Source organism: Ursus arctos, unplaced genomic scaffold, assembly GCF_023065955.2.
Source record: "Ursus arctos isolate Adak ecotype North America unplaced genomic scaffold, UrsArc2.0 scaffold_10, whole genome shotgun sequence".
Taxonomy (NCBI): Eukaryota; Metazoa; Chordata; class Mammalia; order Carnivora; family Ursidae; genus Ursus; species Ursus arctos.
Window position 1 is genome coordinate 69,924,996 of NW_026622764.1, and position 20,116 is coordinate 69,945,111.

Here is a 20,116-nt window from a genome sequence, read left to right on the forward strand (position 1 = left end):
TTCCTTAGGGAACTTGCCCTACGACCCGGATGCTACAGGGAGCTGAATCCCAAACATGTTACTTTTGCAACTGATCTCCTGTTTGCTTCTGTGAAGAACGACATCCGGGCCCTGAAATGTTTTCTCACTGCAGAGCCCTGGAGCGAGCCCACGCAGCGGCCCAGCAGCCCGAAGCCCGGAGCCGGGAACCCCGCAACGCGGGATCAGCCCAGGCCTCTGGGGGCGGGCTCACGAGAGTGACATCGAGCGGACCAATCCCCGTGAGGGCGCCAGCCACGGGGCCCAATGGCAGGAGAGCCTGGCCGGACAGCGACAGCAACGCCGGCGGCAACACCCGCACCCCAGCAGCCCCGCCTTCTCGGGGGGCGGTGGTGCTCGGCGGACCAAGGCAAGTCTCTGCGGAGCACAGAACGGGCCGCGGACCCACAGACCCACCCACCGACCCCCGGACAGACGGCGGACGGCGTAAGGGGCAGCCGCCCGGTGCGCGAGCGCCTCCCGCAGCTCCTTGGGACCACCGTGGCCACCGAGGGGCCACCGAGGAGCCGAGCGAAGGCTGCTCAGGGAACCGTCGCCGTCGTCACACTGCACGCAGGAGTGCTCTTTCATTGGTTTGCTTTAAAATGAGAGCTTGAGTTTCCCCGACAGGTGCATTTGGTTGAATTCAACGGAAATTCCCCTCCCCGCCCCAGTGCGGCGGTGCAGGCCCGGCCCCCGACCCAGACGGCGGGCGGTCAGTGTCCCCGGCGCGTCCCGGGCCGCCCCGGCCTCCGGAGCATTTGCTGCTGGGCAGGCGTCCAGGGAGCGCGGGGCACCCCTCAAAGAGAAGACAGCCCCCAGAGATTCCGGGCCCGGAAAATGATCGGACCCGCGCCTAGCCTGGCAGGAAGACTGTAACCGTGGGGTGAGTTTAAACGAGAAAAAAAAAATCCCTTTACGGTTGGGAGCTGCTTTTTAAAGGCCACCTTCCTGTCCTGTTAACAAGCAGCAAAATAACAATAACAAACAGTTGCGCAACTGTCGTGTTCTCAGAGGAACCTCACTGTTTCCCTTATGAAAACCGGTTGGCAGTATACAATGTGGGGACTGTAGTGAGATTATTCCAAACGAAAATGGGTGACAACTTAGGAAAACTATTTTAAGGCGGCGTGAGCCCTAAAAGGTCATAACTCTTAAAAATAGGAAGTACGACAGTCTCAAGTTTACTACGTACCCTATTCCAAAGTAAAAATTAATCTCTTAGGAAGTGCTTACTGCTTTCTGCTCCCTAGTTTGCCTGTTTACTCCACAAAATTCCTCTAACTTCCCCATTCTTTTTCATAGAATTCAGATACCTACCCAGGCAATATGAAGATTTTCTTTGTAGAACCTGCCATTTGCCTTAGTGCATTTGCTATGACTTTGACTACTCCACTGACAACACAGTATGTGTATAGGAGAATATGGGAAGAAACGAGCAACTACAGTTTTATATCTGATAGCAATTCTTCTGAATGTGGAAAAAACAAAAGCAGCCCCATTTTTGCATTCCAGGAGGTAAGAAATTAAAATATCCCTAAAATGTAATAAAGGGGGAATGTGTAATGGGGTTTTCAATGAAAGAAGGCATTGCACTCATATGTTGATCTCCCAAGGGTCACCTTAAAACTCCTAAATCCCAAGTTAAGAGTCTTTATTCACTTCTGTTTGAAGTTTCCTGACACCTTTAATCTGCTTCTTCTAAGTAAAACCCCCTTCTTCTTCTGTGACACTGGCTGTTCTCTTTTCTCAGAAAATTTCAGCCTAATCTCATCTCCCCAGTGGCTGTCCCCATTATCCTTCCCCCCAAAAAGCCTGAAGGTTGGACCAAGGCCAGCTGGACCGAGTACTGGGTGGCCTCAAAACAGGGTGCTTCTGCCTTTCCCTTGTTTGCTTCCTCCCAGCCCCCCTTCTACTGCTTGTACATGACCCAGTTTTCAGTGGTCCCCAGAATGTACCCCATCACCAAACACCATGGACCCTGGGCCAGTGTCCATCGTGGGCTGGTGCGGGGAGGGGGGCAGCATGTGTCATTCCTCATTTGCTGTTGTCAGATCAGCTTTGACTCTCAAATATTGAGCAGCTGTGTGAGGTTATCTGCGGAGGAGAGCACTCACTTTGGGCTGAGGGCACTGAAAATGTTTAGCCAGATATTACAGAACCTTTCCTTCTGCCCCTCCAGCCTCCTCCAATTTTTTGTTTAAAACAGGAGGTACATCGCCATTCTCCTGCTCCCTCAGACAGTTTTTATCAAAGGCTGCCAATGTCCAGATGCAAAGGAGATGCATTCAGATTTGGAATTTCCCCCCAGCAAGCCTTAAAAACAGACCACACTTATCAACGTTGAACTATATCCCTAGAGGATATTTAGTGAGGGCAAAAGACTGGGACTGCCTCCCCAAGGGATGAGAGTTTAAGGGAATTCAAATCACCTGCCTGCTGGCTCTAAGATTTTCTGCTCCGTAGAAGAGAATTCAGGTGTGACTGGAAGATGAGTCTGAGTCCTGGAAGAAACGGCAAAGGGCCCAGAAGGAAGGCTGTAGCATTTCTGGAGGTGTTCGCCGAGGTGTCAGTTATAACCTTGCTGGGGTGAGGCCTGGCTGTTTGGCACAGGTGCTGCTATTCCTCATTTTCTCATTTCTATGGGAGAAATTTTCTTGGAACTGATCATTACTGGGAAGCCATGCAGACATCAAGGTTCTGGCCTAAAGTGAGGTCATAAAAATAGAAGGGCTAAGGGTCTCACCTCGTGGTTTTGTCTCCTGACTTTAAGAATGTTTCCTTTCATATATATATATATATATATATATATGTATATATATATGTATATATATGTATATGTACAAATACATATATATGTATATGTATATATATGTATATATATGTGTGTGTGTATATATATATATCATTCCCAGGGAGTGAAAAGGTTCAATAGGCTCATCTGTTTCTATATTGGATTCTGTGCTTTCCTACACCAGACACCTAGGAGCAACGGGAGGGACAGAGGGGAAGAGGACTTGAATGCCTGGAAAAATCTGCTGCCCTTGCCCTCCTAGAGTAAAGGGAGAAAGACTGTGGTTCAGTCATGTTGGTGGCCTCTGTGACTGTGCAAGAGATGACTATTGGCCCCCTCTTAGGCCTTACCTAGTTGCTGAGAGCCCCCACTGCCCAAAGCAGTGGTCTCATTTTGGAGGTTTTCGCCGAATGCTGAAGGTGATGGTTGTTTCATTGTTTTTTAATGAGATTAATATTCAAGAGAACAGACTGCCCTAGACCCTTTCCCTTACAGGTGGCTCTAGAGCTACAGGTGCTTTCTCTCAGATTGGGGAGCTAGAAAGCACCACTGTCTCCACCCATAACTGAGACAGGTCAGGGGGGCCACTCACTTTTAGCTCCCTGGGAAGAAGGAACACTTTTGCTTCCCAGGAGGGACCACCATCACCTTTAGCACTCCTCTCTGGCCCTTTTTCTGGACACCGTTCCTGCTCAGTATAAGAATATTCTCTTACCTGGGGCACCTGGGTGGCTTAGTCAGTTAAGCGTCTGCCTTGGGCTCAGGTTATGAGCTCAGGGTCCTGAGATTAAGCCCCACATCGGGGTCCCTGCTCGGCAGGGAGTCTGCTTCTCCCTCTCCCTCTGTCTCTGCCCCCCACTTGTGTTCTCTCTCTCTCTCAAATAAATAAAAACTTAAAAAAAAAAAAAGAATATTCTTTTACCTTTAAATTCAAGGATAAATATTTCCTGTTTTATGAGCTTCCTTCTCAATTCCCAGCTCTGCTTAGTGGGTGCTGACCACTTGCTAACTAAAAGAAGTTTAGGAGTTTGAAAACTGTTCTTATAACCCTAAAAACAAAATTTCATAGCACATCGTCAGTCCCTAAAAAAATAAATAAATGTGGTTTTTTTTCGGTTCAGGTTTTTCTTTGCCACGCCCCCAAAAGACCAACTACTTATAAGAAGAGTGCATAACAAAATAATGTATTGAACGTCTTACTGTTATACCATATTTATCCTTCTATGAAACAAATACATGGGCACACGTAGTATTAGAACGCAAGATAATAATATGAATTTCAGGGTTCAGATATAAGAATAAACTAAGCTAGTTCACTTATACTTACCATTTTGAAAGTCTATATGAATAAAAGTTTTATTTTTCAATCCATTGGGATTAATATGTATAACCATACAAATAAATATTGATCTAATCTATTTTTAAATCTTTGAGTTTTCTGAGTCTTGTGACTGTAAGGTACACCCACATACTTCTCTTGGGGAAGATTAGTCTCTAAAGGACGTCTTAAAATGGCAAGGCTGTGGAAAGGAAACTCTTGGATGAGGGAGAAGAGATAGGGAATTCTAGGCATGTTTGTTGACTTTTGCAGAGGAAGGAATTTTTAAGCCCTTTGTTACCCCCTCCTTTCCACTCCCTCCTTTCCAGGTTAACTGACTGGTTTTGAGGTATTAAACTGGCCATTGTGGTCTGTTCTCTTCAGGTACTTTCAAGATAGGGACCCTGCTATTTGAGGGGACAAGTTGGCATTAACCAGATCATGAAGTTGTCCTTGTTCAGTTATTTATTTATAAACCTTTTAATAAGTAACACAATCCCTTAACACCAGCAGATAGGGAATATTTTCTACTCAATTGTAATTATACATTTTAGCCTATGAAATTGTGACTTTTTAAAAATTGATATTCCTTTCCTTAAGTTATACCCGTCTCTACATTGTCATTCCGTTCAATCTTATACAGGAAATAGCACTTTTTACTCTGATTTCTCCCATCTACCCTTATCTAATATATAATTATAGTTCTCCAGAGTTTAAAAGGTATAGGTTGCAGGACAGTAGTCTGTGTAAAAGGCTGGGTTAGGAATGACAGGAGATAGAAGACAGGATGTGGGGGAGGGGTGGAAATGGGAGGAGGAATCCCAAACTGGAACATCTTGTTGACAAGTTGATTAAAAGATAACCGTTTCATTTACTTCTTTATTCAGTAAGTATTTACCTGATGGCTTTTATATCCGTAGAGATACAGAGATGTGCTCAGGAAGCCTGACCCTGTAAAAATGAAAACAGCCGAAGCTGATTAAGCACTAATGCGTAATAGGATCTGTTCGGTGTGCCTTATATTGACATACTGACTTCAAATGTAACTCTCACGAGAGCCTGCGAGATGGAGTCTTGTTCCGCCCTCTTGTCAGAGGAAGCTATTGGGGATAAATGATTTGGTCAGGATCACACACAGCTAGCAAGTTACAAGGCCTATTTCACTTGCTTATTCATTCACCCAATCCATATCTAGGGTGTGCCCTGTGAGGCACTATTATTGCAACTGGTGATGACAGGGTGGTGAAGAAGACGGGGTTCTAGCCCTCGGGGAGCTTAGGCTGTAGTGGAGATGGCACAGAGTGAGCAGTTCAATTAAAGTAACCTGTCCTGTCGAGGGTCTAAAGAAAGTCTCTCAAGAAAATATAGCCAGACAAGCTCATTTTTGAGGTTTAGTGGGGTTGCTTTGGATTGCGTGATTAGTCCAGAAGGCTTCTGAGGAGGTGACATTTGAATTGAGGAAGTGAGCTGCGTGACCATCACGCAGAGGGAATAGCAAGTACAAAGGCGAATGAGCATGGAGTGTTTGAGGAACGGCACGTGGCTAAGGGGAGCGAGGAAGTGGAGATGAAATCAGAGAAGTCATGATATCTGGCCGCCCACGCCATGGCAAAAATTCGGATTTATTCCAGCATGAGGAAAGCCACTGGGGGATTTTGAGCAGAGGAGTGACATGAGCCTATTGTTTTTAAAGATCACGCTAATGTGATCTGTGTAAAGAACTGACTACATCTGAATCTAGGGTCTGACTCCAGAGCTCTTAATCCTTACACCAAAGAGTGCAACTGGGGAATGATGACTGCAATATGAGAAGGTTCAACAGAGGGAGAGATTACATCTGTTTGGGCATTTCAGGGAAATCCAAGGGGACCTGACTATGGACTGTGCCTGTAACATAGAGTATTGGGGGGGGGGGTGAGTGGAGATAATGCAGAAGAGTGGGGTTGGACTGCATCTCAGTGGCCTTACATAACAGACAAGGAGTGTGAACTTTCTTTAGCAGGCAGTAGGCTGAGCAGATGAGAGGCATGCGGCTAATGTGTTTTGGTAAGATGCTCCCACCATTGGTGTGCATGATCTGCAAAGTGAGGAGGCTGGCATCGTAGACTCAATGAGGAGAGAGCCAGCTAGATGCCAGGACGGTCCAGGTGAAGACTGTGAGCCCTGTCCTTCCAGGGGCAGCTCTGGGGCTGTAAAGAGGTAAAGGACTTGAGAATCACTGGGTGTTGGTGGGCCTGGGTGAAGGGAAAGGCCAGAAACAAAGATGACTGAAGTTTTGAGTCTGAGTGACTAGAAAATTTCCTGATAACATGAAATTGCTAGCATTATTTGAATATATAAAAATAAACATAGGCTCACTCTTTTAAAAAAATCATTAATTTCAGAATTTGATATTTTTGTGGTTAATCAGTTGTTTTATGGGCTTCCTAAATATTACCTCAATCTGTTTTTAAAAATGAGTTTAGTAATCCCTAGTATAAAAAATGATACATACTCTTTATATAAAATTTGGAAAATACAGAGAGAAGTGGCAAACGGAAAATGCTTTTAAATCACCCCAAATTCTTTCCATCAAATAACTAGCGTAATGATTGTAACATCTTCCAGTCTGTGTGTGTACGTGGTGGTTTTGGTCTTCGGGGGACTTGGGTTTATCTTACTCCTCAGTTCTACCATCTTTAGTCAGTGCAAAGCTGCTCTTTGGGTTTTATCTTATTTTTTAGTAAGTAAAGAAATAGATTAGAAGAAACTTATTTGTGGAGACACATGTGAACAAAGCAACCGAGTGCTTCCTAAACAAAGGTCTATCAAATATGACATTTACATGTGACACTCATTCCCCTTTAAGTAGACAGAAAGATCTATCACAGGAAAGGGTATTGCTCTTGCTTTATAACAGTGGTCATGATCTCAGTGCTAAGCTGTTGAGAGATGAAAGAAAAATCATTATATGACCAGTCCCAGATGTCTTGGGGTCTGTGGATCTTCTGTGTAAGACAGACACACACCAATACACAATTGTCTGTTTATGAGTTCAAGTCCCCACCACGGTACTTGCATATTACGCCTGAGCTTCGATTACTATATTGCCTCTTGATATTTGCTTTGTGAACTGGATGAAGATTCAAGCTGTATCAAATCCATGCACCAGCGATTCCTTATTGGTGACCTACTGGAAATGTAAAGAAAAGTATGCACTGTGATATTTCTGTGCATGTTGTCTGTATCTCTGTAAACACATTGTCTTCTTTTGGTCTCTTTGCAGGAAGTTCAGAAGAAAGTGTCTCTTTTCAATCTGCAGATGGACATAAGTGGGTTAATTCCTGGTCTGGTGTCTACATTCATACTTCTGTCTTATAGTGATTATCGAGGACGAAAATTCCCTTTGATCTTGTCTTCTGTTGGTGCTCTTGCAACCAGTGTTTGGCTCTGTTTGCTTTCCTATTTTGCTTTTCCATTCCACCTTTTGATTGCATCTACCTTCATTGGTGCACTTTTTGGCAATTACACCACATTTTTAGGAGGCTGTTTTGCCTACATTGTTGATCAATGTACAGAACAGAAACAAAGAACAATTCGAATAGCTATAATCGACTTCATACTTGGATTTGTCACTGGATTAACAGGACTGTCTTCTGGTTATTTTATCAGAGAAATAGGTTTCGTGTGGTCCTTTTTAATTATTGCTATGGCTCATGCTCTTAACTTGATTTATATTTCATTTTTTCTTGGTGATTCAGTGAAAGAATCTTCATCTCAGAATGTTTCCATGTCATGTAGTGAAGGCTTTAAAAACCTATTTTACCGAACTTCCATGCTTTTTAAAAATGCTTCTGGTACGCGACGGTATTTTCTCTGTTTGTTACTTTTTACAATAATCACTTACTTTTTTGTGATAATTGGCGTTTCCCCCATCTTAATCCTTTATGAATTGGATTCACCACTCTGCTGGAATGAAGTTTTTATAGGCTATGGATCAGCTCTGGGTAGCGTCACTTTTTTTAGTAGTTTCCTAGGAATATGGCTTTTTTCTTACTGTATGGAAGACATTCACATGGCCTTCATTGGAATCTTTACCACCATGGCAGGAATGGTTATGACTGCTTTTGCCAAAACAACACTGATGATGTTTTTAGGTAAGTTACACATGTAGCCTCAGAACTAACCATGTATTTATATCAAATGAATTTAGTCTGTTGGGTGATAAACTTTTAATATAAAATTCTCTATTTAATACATTCTAGTTCAAATAAGGCACTTTGTCAAAAGCCAGTTTGCCAGAAACTGAAAGCCAATTTGCTTTAAAAGAAAAAAAGCAATTCACTGAATAACCACAATTTTCCAAATTTGCTTACTTGCCAAAAATTGTTTTGAGGAACATTCTTCTTGTGAGTCATTTCTTCAAAAGAGCTTTTGCCAAGTTGAATATTTCTTAAAATGCTGAAGGTTGGAGCACTGGGGAGGCTCAGTCGGTTGAGCATCCAACTCTTGATTTTGGCTCAGGTCAAGATCTCAGGGTCGTGAGATGGAGCCCCACTCAGGCTCCCTGCTCAGCGGGGAGTCTGCTTGAGATTCTCTCTTTGCCCCTCCCTCTACCCCTCCCCTCTCCCTCTCTTAAAAAAAATGCTGCTAAGAAGGCTACTTTCCATAAAAATTTTAAAGAGCATTACATAAAGTAGACAGAAGATTTATAAAATTCATATTTATTGAATATATTCAAGAAGAAAATTCTTTAAAGACAGGATTTCGCAAATTGGTCATTTCATCAATAGGCTTTTGATAAATCACTTTTTGCCAAACTAGACTGCTTCCTTACCTACCTATCCCATAAGTGGTTTTTTGTAGGGCTCGCATGAGATGCTACATTTGAAAGAGCTAAGGGATATGTAAAGCGGGACCTTGAGAAAGTTCCGATTTCATCTTTATTTACAAAGGCACTGTCAACCTCTTGCTACCTTGCGGGGAAGCAGGATGAAAATATAGAATTGGGCTTAAGGTCCATCTATAGTACCAGGTGATCTTGGGCAAGTTATTTAACTACTCTGGGCCCTCATTTACTCATCTGTACAATGGGCACAGTAGCACCTAATTCACTGGATTATAATGAATATTAGAAGAGATCACCGTAAAGCACTTAGCACAATGCCTCGTAGTCAGTAAATGTCAGTTCTCCCTGTCTCCCTTAGAGTTGCCAAGCCAAGTACGTTGATACATATGAAAACACATTGAAAACTTTAGAGTCATCTGGAAAAATAATATCTTACTATTTTATCATATAACTAGAAATGCTACTATTAGGGGTCCATAATTTAAGAGGAGAGGCAATCTGTGTTCATGAAATTATTCCACAGAGCAGCAGCAGAAAGACAAAGAACCAATTTATCAATACATGCATTAATATAATAAGAGAATGCAGACACTAAGAATGCCAAGTCTGAAAAAGGAAAAACAGAAAACAAATGTGAAAAACCAAGTCATACCTTGCTAAATGAGAGGTCACAACAATAATCAGGGAAATAGCCGATCAGTCCCACTTGGCAGATTATATAGATCTGGACCTCAAACCCCCCTGAACTCTTGTTCTTAGCACTGAAATAAGAGGGTAAACGAACCTTGAACTGGCCTGTCTGCAGTGTATCTGTGTATTCATTAAACAGAAGTCTATAATTAATTCCTTCAGTCCTTAGATGCAATGAGTTAGGATTCTTAGAAAACATTTCACATTGAAAATTGATCACTGGTTTTCTGATTTAGCCTGTGATTTCCCACCATTTCTCTTACAGTCAGGCTGCCGTTTCTTTTCACTATTGTGCCACTCTCTGTTCTACGCTCCATGGTATCGAAACTGGTTCGTTCTACTGAACAAGGTGAGTTTAATTTGCTGAAGGAAAATAATGAATCATCAATCTGTACCAGCTCAAACCTATGTACGACCATTGCTTGATTCTTCAAAATATTTTACAACCCCTTTTCTGCTCAGAACTCCTTTTGAATTAAGTGGTAAGTTCTGTGTTCCCAAGAGGCTTATATTCAGGCAGGAGTGCCCCTGCCCCGGATCTCCTGCTTTAGAAGGCTTGCTCTGGCCAGACCCCGCCCCAAGAAGAGAGGAGTGCTCAGCGCTAGACAGATGCCCACTGGGAGCCCACCACACCTACCCCTTCTAGACTATACTCTGGGTACCTGGACCCCTGTAATTCCCAGCCAGACAGCTCTGGGTTCATGTCCACGAGTGCCTGGATGGTGCTCTTTCTTAGACTCTTTTGCCTGAGGGTAGAGTGACCGCAGCATGCTCCCCTTTAGACCAAAGGAGTAGCCAAGCCATGACTCTTTATAAGCGATCTGGTCCAGCCTCAGAACTGCAGAGTGGGGTATCTACACGCATGTGTAAATGATCCTTTCTGAGCAGGATGGAGCAAGAGGTAGAACACAACATGGGTGGGCTGCACCCTACAGCTGGGGACTGAGGGCCAAGGGCTAGCTAGCTCTGCCAGTGCGGTCATTTTCCTACACGGAACTCTAAAAAGTCTGAGACTTCTAAGTCTGTTCCTGACCTTCCAAATCATCATGAAGGTATATGGCATGGTATATTTCTCAGAGCAGAGAGACAGAACATATCTTAGTTAACAGTTTGTTTATTCGAACTGTAACTTTTAAATACTTAGAATATAATATATAGGCCTCTAATTGTATTCTTACACTGGAGCCCACAAATGTTAGAGCCGGGCCTGAATGAGAGTCCTAGCAAAAACAGGATCCCACTCAGCTGGTTCAGTAGAGACGGTAATGAAGGGCAGCAGGATGGGGGGTGGGCAGTGGCGAAGGCACCCAGAGAAGATGGCCCAAATAAGAAGGGAGCAGAGACAAACACCACAACCTTTCTCTCCACCTTCATCCCATTGACCAAGCACAACAGAAAGTCAGACTAGCAAGGAAATCCAAGTCATATGATCTGAAGGGTCAGCCTCCCAGAGCCGGATACAGGAGATCAAACAGTATGAAGGGGAAGGCAGAGAATGACCTATACAGAAGGACAAAAAAATTAAATTTCTGATTTGAACTAGTTACTAGTTAGATATTAGGCATATGGGGTTGTCCTCCTTCCTCCCTAACATATGAATACTGTTAGACTTGAAGCTTTCTTTTGTTTCATGTCTTAGCCTGGTGCAAATATTCATATCAATTGTTCGTGGAGCATTCATAATTATGATACTGTGTTTATGCCAGTTTAGTCAACACTGGGCAAGACTGCATAATTCAATACATTTAAAAATATATCTCTTGGTTCTCTTCCACTCATAAGATACAGCTGTATATGCACACAGCTATTTATAGACTATGTAATGATGATGAACTGGAAAACCCCACTTAGGAATATAAAAATACGTAACTATAGTATATAAAAACCTACCTGCTTCCTTGGGTTATGCAATGGTTTCTTAGATACAACACCAAAAGCATAACAACAAAAGAAGAAATAGATAAATTAGACCTTATCCCAATTAAAAACTTTTGTGCTTCAAAGGACACCATCAAGAGAGTGAAAAGACAACCAATAGAATGTGAGAATACATTTATAAATCAAATGTCTAACAAGGAAGTTGGGAGGTGGGTGGAGGGATGGAGGAAATAAGTGGAGGGCATTAAGAATACAATTAGCACGATGAGCACTGAGTAATCTATGGAAGTGCTGAATCACTATATTATACACCTGAAACTAATATAACACTGTGTGTTAACTACACTGGAATTTAAAAAACTCAACAACAAAAAGACAACCCAATTATATAGGCAAAGGATTTGAATAGACATCTCTCCAAAAAGGTGTACAGATGGCCAATAAGCACATGAAGAAATGTTCGACATAGGGGCGCCTGGGTGGCACAGCGGTTAAGCGCCTGCCTTTGGCTCAGGGCGTGATCCCGGCGTTATGGGATCGAGCCCCACATCAGGCTCCTCCGCTATGAGCCTGCTTCTTCCTCTCCCACTCCCCCTGCTTGTGTTCCCTCTCTCGCTGGCTGTCTCTATCTCTGTCGAATAAATAAATAAATAAAATCTTAAAAAAAAAAAAAAAAGAAATGTTCGACATCATTAGCCATCAGGGAAATGCAAATCAAAACCACAGTGAGACCCACTAGGATGGCTAAAATGAAGAAGACAGACCAAGATGTGGAGAAATTGGAACCCTCCTCTACTGCTGCCCGGAACAGAAAATGATGCAGCCATTTTGCAAAAACAGTTTGGTAGCTCCTCAGAAAGTTAAATATGAGTTAGTGTATGACTCAGCAATCCCAGTCCTAGAAATAGAATGGAATTGAAATCCCAACAGAAATGAAAACATATGCCCACACAAGATCTTGTACACAAATGTTCATAGCAGCATTATTTATAATAGCCAAAAAATACAAACATGGAAATGCCCATGAACTGGCAAACAATAGACACAACATGGTGGTGTATCTGCCCAATGGAATATTATCTGGCCATAAAAATTAAGTCCTGATGGTACCTGCTACACAATGGGGGGACCTTGAAAGCATGACGCCAAATGAAAAGAGCCAGACACAAAAGGCCACATATTGTGATAGGAATATGGTTCCATCTAGATGCAATGTTCAGAAAAGGCAAACCCACAGAGACAGAAATCAGAGAAGTGCTGTCCAGGGCTGTAGAGATAGGGGGTGACTGGGAATGGGTACAGTTTCTTCTGGGGTGATGGCTGCATAGCTCTGTGAACTATGCAGTTTAAAGGGGTGGGTTTTAAGGTATGTGAATTATATCTCAATAAAGCTATTCAGCGAAAATAGAAAAATCTACCTGCTTTAACTTGGAACTAACGTAGACTCATCAGGGTGTATAGTTTGTTTCTGTTTATATTTGGTTTAGTTTATTTATAAAGACTTTTAAAAAGTCATTTCATACTGTTAAATATAGTGACGTTCAAAATGTTTTGTTTACCTTTTGGTATTTCATATTCTGAATTATAACTTTGTGAATCGTGAGTCCATTGTTCTAGGATAGGATAATTAAACTTTGTTTTTAACTGTAAACTACGAAATCCTTTTGATGATGTCAGAATTTCCATACTAAATATATTCCCATCCTTCATTACTTTTTAAAAATGGGATATTTTTGTGAAAATGTTATGCACTTTAAAGTAATCAGAGAAGGGAAACACTGCATAGGGTTTCACTGGCCTCTCACTATCCCTATTATCTTGAATAAGAAAGGAGAGAAAACTAGATTTGGGTAATTATTTTGTGCTCCGTACAGCTGTGAAAGTCACAGCTAAAGCCACCCTGGACAACCCCTTACCTTGTCACCACCTGCGCACTCCTTGTGATTACAGATTGGAACACCATAAAAACAGACTTGACTTTTGAGGTCTACTCAATTAAAAAAAAAAAAAGTACAGAAAATAAACTAACCTGCACTTATTATTTAATTCAGTTTACTTCTGGTAACTATTAAACAAGTTGAACTGCTTGGGGAAGTTAAGCAAAAAGCAAACCCTACTTTGTAATAGTATGGCTGTTTATGCCAGACAGACATACCGCCTGACCAACTTTCTGTCAAGAATGGATTTAAGCCATTGCATAATAGGACTAGAACGATCCAGTCTGTCTTCCATGGCACTGTGTCTAGCTGTAGCAAGGGATCAGAAATATAAGAAAATAATAGCATAGTTAGATTCCCGGGAGGAGTACTTCCTCCCAATTAAACTGACTTCATGTCTTATCATAAAACATGGAAGCAGTAGGTCTTTATGCTACTTGCTGATTGATAACTGGGCTCTTGAATTAAGCTTTTATTCATTCATTTGACAAATATGGATTAAACATACCTACCATGTGCCAGGACAGATAAGCCCTGGGACACAGCAGTAAACAAAGTAGATGCACACTTGACATGAACAGAGCTTTTGTTTTAGTTAAAAGAAGACACATACATGAAAATAACAATATTCTTCAGAGCTATGTTTATGTTTTATGAACATGTGACCTGTCATTCAATGAAGAATGAGAAGCAACCTATGAGAATATATATACTAAGGTAAAAAGCTTAAATAGATAACAACACACGACACAATCTACTAGACCAAGACCATGGAGAAAATGAGAACATAAACATGTAAACCATAATCCAGTTATGAAAGATGCCCTCAAGCCTGCCTTTTCCTTCTTATCTGTCCAATCAAATACAATTATTTACATGATTTGCATTTGTAAGAAAAATGCATTCCCATTTACCATGGAGAAGTAAACTTGGCAAAGTAAGGAAGAAGCACCACGGCTTAATGCGAGAGTCTACAGACGCTCCATACGAACGAATACTGGGACGTCATGGAGAGCGGAAAACTATCACAGAACTTTCTATCTGGTGATGCAAAATTTGACAAAGAGGAAGAAAGGTACATCCTGTCTAGAGGTTTAACTGCTCGGCCAATGTGGTCTTGGATTCCAGACAAAATTAAAAATCAGTAGAATTAATGAGCCCTTTTCTCTGATTATGAGCTTGGACTAGCCACGCAGCCACTCTGTACTTCTCGAACAATGCTCCAGGGCCTACTGCCCTCTCCCAAACGTGGTTACTTGAAGAGTCACACAGAGGAATCTTGTGGACTAAACTTGTGTCCCTTTGAAGGAAGGGCTCAAATTCAAACTGCAGACCCTATATGCGATCATCTGTCTGTCACTTTTGCCAGATCTGAGAAGCAGATGAAAAGGATTGCTTAACTTTCAAAAGGCCCCCGGGGTGGGACCTTTGCTAGTGGGAGCCACCGCGCATCCACAGGGACAGAGTGGGAGATAATTCTGAACGACAGTGGTAGTTGTGGCCATATGTGCAGCTGTGCAGGGAGAGGAGACTGGATTTCAAATGTGTCAGCTGCTGTTGCCTCTTACCTTTGCCCTACTGACATCAAACTATTGTTTTAACTTCCCTCACATCAGGTCGTGGAGAACTGGTGACCTCAGTTTCTTCACCTGCAAAATGGGTCACTGGCTTCTCAGGCATTTAGAGGGAGTAGCTTCCTCACCAAGCAGTGACCCACGTTTGCTTTTTTCAACAAGGAAAGGTTTCTCCCTTCGTTTTGTTTATCGTTTTGTTACTCAGCCACTTCTTTCTCTCCCTCCGCACCCTGACCCCAAACAGGCACCCTGTTTGCTTGCATTGCTTTCTTGGAAACACTTGGCGGAGTCGCTGCAGTTTCTACTTTTAATGGAATTTATTCAGCCACTGTTGCTTGGTACCCAGGCTTCACCTTTTTACTGTCTGCGGTTCTGTTGCTAATTCCGGCCATCAGTCTATGGTATGTAATTATTTCTAATCATTTTATCAAAGGATAGCTGGATTAAGTGAATTCCCTCACCTCACCGGTCAAATTACATGGACTGTTAAAGCTGTTAAAAAACAAAACTCAACTGAGTAACTTCTTTTTAAAATTTATTTTTGTTTTAGAGAGCGAGCGAGTGGGTGGGGAGGGGCAGAGGGAGAGAGAATCTTAGGCAGGCTCCGTGCTCAGCGTGGAGCCAGACATGCGGCTCGATCTCACCACCCTGAGATCATGACCTGAGCCAGAACCAAGAGTTGGATGCTTAACTGACTGAGCCAGCCAGGGACTCCTCAACTGAGTAACTTTTAAAGATCTAATTGGCTCTACTAATTGATTCATGAATCAGGCAGCATCCCATTTAACAAGTGGGGGAGCTCTGAGGAGCTGTGCTGAGTGGAAGGTTTTCATAGAATGGAGGGTGGATCAAGAAGTTATTAGCAAAAGAGAAGAAATAATTATTTCAGGCAAAGTCACCTTCCCTTAAGGAGGGCAGGTGGTCTTATCAGGTGGATGACCCCATCTTCCTTTGGGGGATGGAGAGGGCCCATGTGGCAGGCTCACTGGTGCTGATCAGAAAACTCTTGCCTGACTAGTGAAGATTCTGTCTCTGGGGGAGGCTGGAACTGCAGTTAAGTTACATATTCAGTCCAGGTTTAAAAACTTGGCCTACCTGATGCCATTTTGGGCCTGTGGTTTTCTTTTTAACAAAGTTTTGCCTCAGAATGTACTTATCTCGATAACTTTTAGACATGAAGACATCTATTGATGATGTTGGAGACCTAAGAAGAAAGAGAGAATGACAAGGCTAACCAGAACTAGGAGAAAGAAAGATTGGGTCAAACTCTGAATAGCTACCCCCTGTCTTTTTAAATATGAACAACTGATTAAATAAGCATCCAAGAACAGATAGATAGAGAGATTGATTCAAACTACGATTTCCTAGAGTATAATATCTTCTGAAGGTCAAAGATTACTATGAGAAGATAGACTTTAATATGGAGTCTTGGGTTCATGATGAGAGCAAATAGTGTACACTGAATATTAGGAATTTTCTTTCCAGAGAGTTGGCTTATTTAATGACTCCCTTTTTAAAGGTAAATACCCAAATAAATACAAAGTACTAAATTCTATTTGTGAATAGTACATAGGATAAAAAGACCAGAGTCATACACGTAAGAGAAATATTTATTTCTCCCTTTGCCTTTGGTTAATGAGAAGGATGATCTAACCAGGTAAGTGTTTGCTAAAATGCCCAGGCAAACAGAGTTAAACACATTCTGTGGGGCCAGCACACTGAGCTGAGAGCTCACTACCCTTTCTTTGCTGGGCTTTGCCCATTCCACATGGCTAAGAGCGTGGTGCAGTGATGGGGATCAGTAGAAGGCGGGGCACAAACGGCATCTCTGCTCTCTCCTGAGCATTGGTGTGGGACGCGATGAGTAAGGGTGAAAAGTACCAATGCACCCAGCTGTACGCATTCTGCCAAGACTGTGAACTCCTTAAAGGACTGCCCTACATTTATTCATAGTAGGACCTCAATACATATTGTCTCTACTGAATTGTGATACCTAAATCTGTGTGCGAGTATAATAGTATTTACAGTTCCGCTGTAATTTGATGAAAAGTTATTTTTACTAGATATCTTTTTTAAAAGAGACTATTCACCTATTGAACTGGTAAAATTAAAAATACATGCTGTGCTAATGAGTACGCGATGAGACAATCTTAATACATTGCTGGTAGTAGTATTATTTGGCACTATCATTTTTGGAAGGCAATTCATAAACATGTATCAAAATCTTTTGTAAAAAGTTCATAGTATTTGACCCAGTGATTCCTTTTAGAAACATATCCTAAGGGAACGGTCAGTAATATCAAAAATTTATATACAGTTGACTCTTGAACAACACAGGTCTGAACTGCATGGATTCACTTAACATGCAGATTTTTAAAAATAGACACAGTACTATAATGGATTTTTCTCTTACAATTTTCTTAGTAATATTTCTCTAGTTTTACTATAAAAATAGAGCATGTAATATATATATACATATATATATAACATACCAATATATATATATATATATATATATATATATATATCAATCATACCAAATACATGTTAATAGACTGCTTTATGTTACTGGTAAAGCTCCTGGTCAATAGTAGTTAAGTTTTTAGGGAGTCAACAGTGATATGAACATTTCCAGCTGCATGGGCACCCCAACCCCTACATTGTGCAAGGGTCAACTGGTATGAAGACGTTCATTAAGACAAAGAACTTTTTTTAAATGATCAAAATGTTCAACAAGAGAATGAGTAAATAAATGACGGTGCATCCATATCATGAAAAATAACATTAATAAGAATTAGGGGGTAGCATAATGGGTAATTTTAATTTTATTATTCATATATTTATATGTTATGAACACATATGCAGCTAGCTAAAAGACAGTTATCCTTTAAAAATTTTCAAATGTAAATGTAGATGGTCTTCTGAGATTTTTTTAACCCTATACTGTTCAATATTTTTAAAAATAAAATTACATGCAGGGTGTCTGGGTGGCTCAGTCAGTTGGGCGTCTACCTTTGGCTCAGGTAGTGATCTCAGGATCCTGGGATCAAGCCCAGCCTCAGAGTCCCTGCTCAGCAGGGAGTCTGCTTATCCCTCTGCACCCTCGGCCCCTGCTCGTGCTCTCTCTCAAATAAATAAAATCTTTAAAATTACATTTATTTTTAAAGATTTTATTTATTTACTTGGGGAGAGGGGAAGGCAGAGGGACAGGGAGAGACAGTCCTAAGCAGGCTCTGCACTGAGCACCAAGCCCTGGCACGGGGCTCTGTCTCACCACCCTGAGATCATGACCCTGAGATCACGACCTAAGCCGAAACCAAGAGTCAGTTGGTTAACCAACTGAGCCACCCAGGTGCCCCCCATTACTGCTTTTTAAATTCTAGATGTCTTCTTGTCCCAGCTTCAGTTATAGGTAGTGAACATGGACTTCAGCCATATCTATAGTCATAACTACTTTTTGTGGACTACAGAATAAACAATGGGATAGATGGACATTTTAGGTACCTGGAAGAGAAAAAAACTGTAGATTGGTTATTATTTTCAGAATGCTATTCATAGTGAGTCAGTTGGACTCAAAATGCTATTATGTTCCTTCTACATATAATTTTCATAATTTATTGAAAGCCATATAATCTGGGGAAAGATAGAATACAGGTTATTTATGTATTGCCTTCATCGCAATTTTAAAATGTCTTGTTTGCTTTTGCAGTGTGGTCAAGTGCACCAGCTGGAATGAAGGAAGCTATGTACTTCTTACACAAGAGGAATCCAGTGAAGACACTTCGGATAGATGATTAATTGTGATTTAAAAAAAAAAAACCTGAAAGCACATATCATATATTCTGACTTCTGAGGAATGTAAACTAGTTCCATAATCAATATTTCATGAATAATCAATGCTACATGTTCTTTCTTCTAAACTGAACAGTGAGAGAACTAGCTCCTGGCTCTAGCTTCTTACAGTATCATGCACTTTGAGCACTTTATGAATATCATGTGATAGATTTTCATAGATAGAAGAACAAATCTCAAAACGTTTCCCATTTTTGGATTTAGGAAAGAAACTGAAGCTTCACAGTATAAAGAGGGATTTAAGAAACTTGACACAATCAAAAGCAATAATCTCCTGACATACTCCAGTCTCACACTGGGACCAAGGAAGGAGAACTAACTCTATACCTCAGCTTCTTCATCTGCAAAATGGGTTTCTGACCTCTTGAAGATTTTGAAGGCCTAACTGTTCAAAATTATGATGAATTATTCACTGATAGGAAAATAATGATAGAAGTTTCAAAGACTTCTAGTACAATCGTACCTCTGCTTGAATAATGCTTTGTTTTAATAGAGCCCATCAAGGTGCTATTGACAGTGAAAGGTTTTTAACAGATGCAAAAAACTGAAAACGGAATCACTTTTAATGATACATATTTTTACTTTTCCTAATATGTTTCATCAGTGACAGGCATGATAACAATTAGATAGGTAACACAGGGGCGATTGGAAAAAAATACCATAAAAAATTATTTATAAAGAAATGTAAAAACCGAGTGAGAGCAGCCAATCAGGAAGTAATATTTTAGAGCCAATATTCATTCCTTATTTTTATCAAGGGACAGCCATTTCTTACTGCCTTAAACTCATCCTGAGACCCACCCGGTCCCTGAAAACACATTCTTTCATGCCTCCTGTCTTTCTATACACTGTTCCATTTGCCCTTTCTCCCTCGGGACAATGAAACTTTAGCGTCTCAGCCAAAACACTGCTTCCTCTGCATAGCCTTCTTGACATTTTTTCCCTACTCCTATATTCCCCCCCACCCTGCAGGGTGCCCACAGCACCTTCTGTACACTTCCGTCCTAGCATTTTCCACTGTCTCATAATGTTTGTTTTCCCTACTTGACAATGAGCACCTTGAGGACAGGGACAATCTTTGATTCCTCATTTTATCCTCAATAAATGTTTGTTGAACTAAATATAAAACTTTGTTTTTACTTGTAAGAAGAATTGAAAACTACATATTTAATGCGTTATGAGAGGTAACCACTGATATCGATGCTATAGCCGTTAAGCCAGCCTTGA

At 41.4% G+C, this 20,116-nt stretch overlaps 1 protein-coding gene across 1 annotated transcript; it reads left to right on the plus strand.

Annotated features, from left to right (window-relative positions):
• Positions 1–291: 291 nt before the first annotated feature.
• SLC46A3 (solute carrier family 46 member 3) lies at positions 292–20,017 on the plus strand. The gene is made up of 6 exons (XM_026493064.4): positions 292–904; positions 1,324–1,536; positions 7,396–8,266; positions 9,914–9,997; positions 15,282–15,438; positions 18,747–20,017. Exons 2-6 carry the CDS (start codon positions 1,348–1,350, stop codon positions 18,829–18,831), a joined length of 1,386 nt encoding a protein of 461 aa, XP_026348849.1. The 5' UTR covers positions 292–904; positions 1,324–1,347; the 3' UTR covers positions 18,832–20,017.
• Positions 20,018–20,116: the final 99 nt, after the last annotated feature.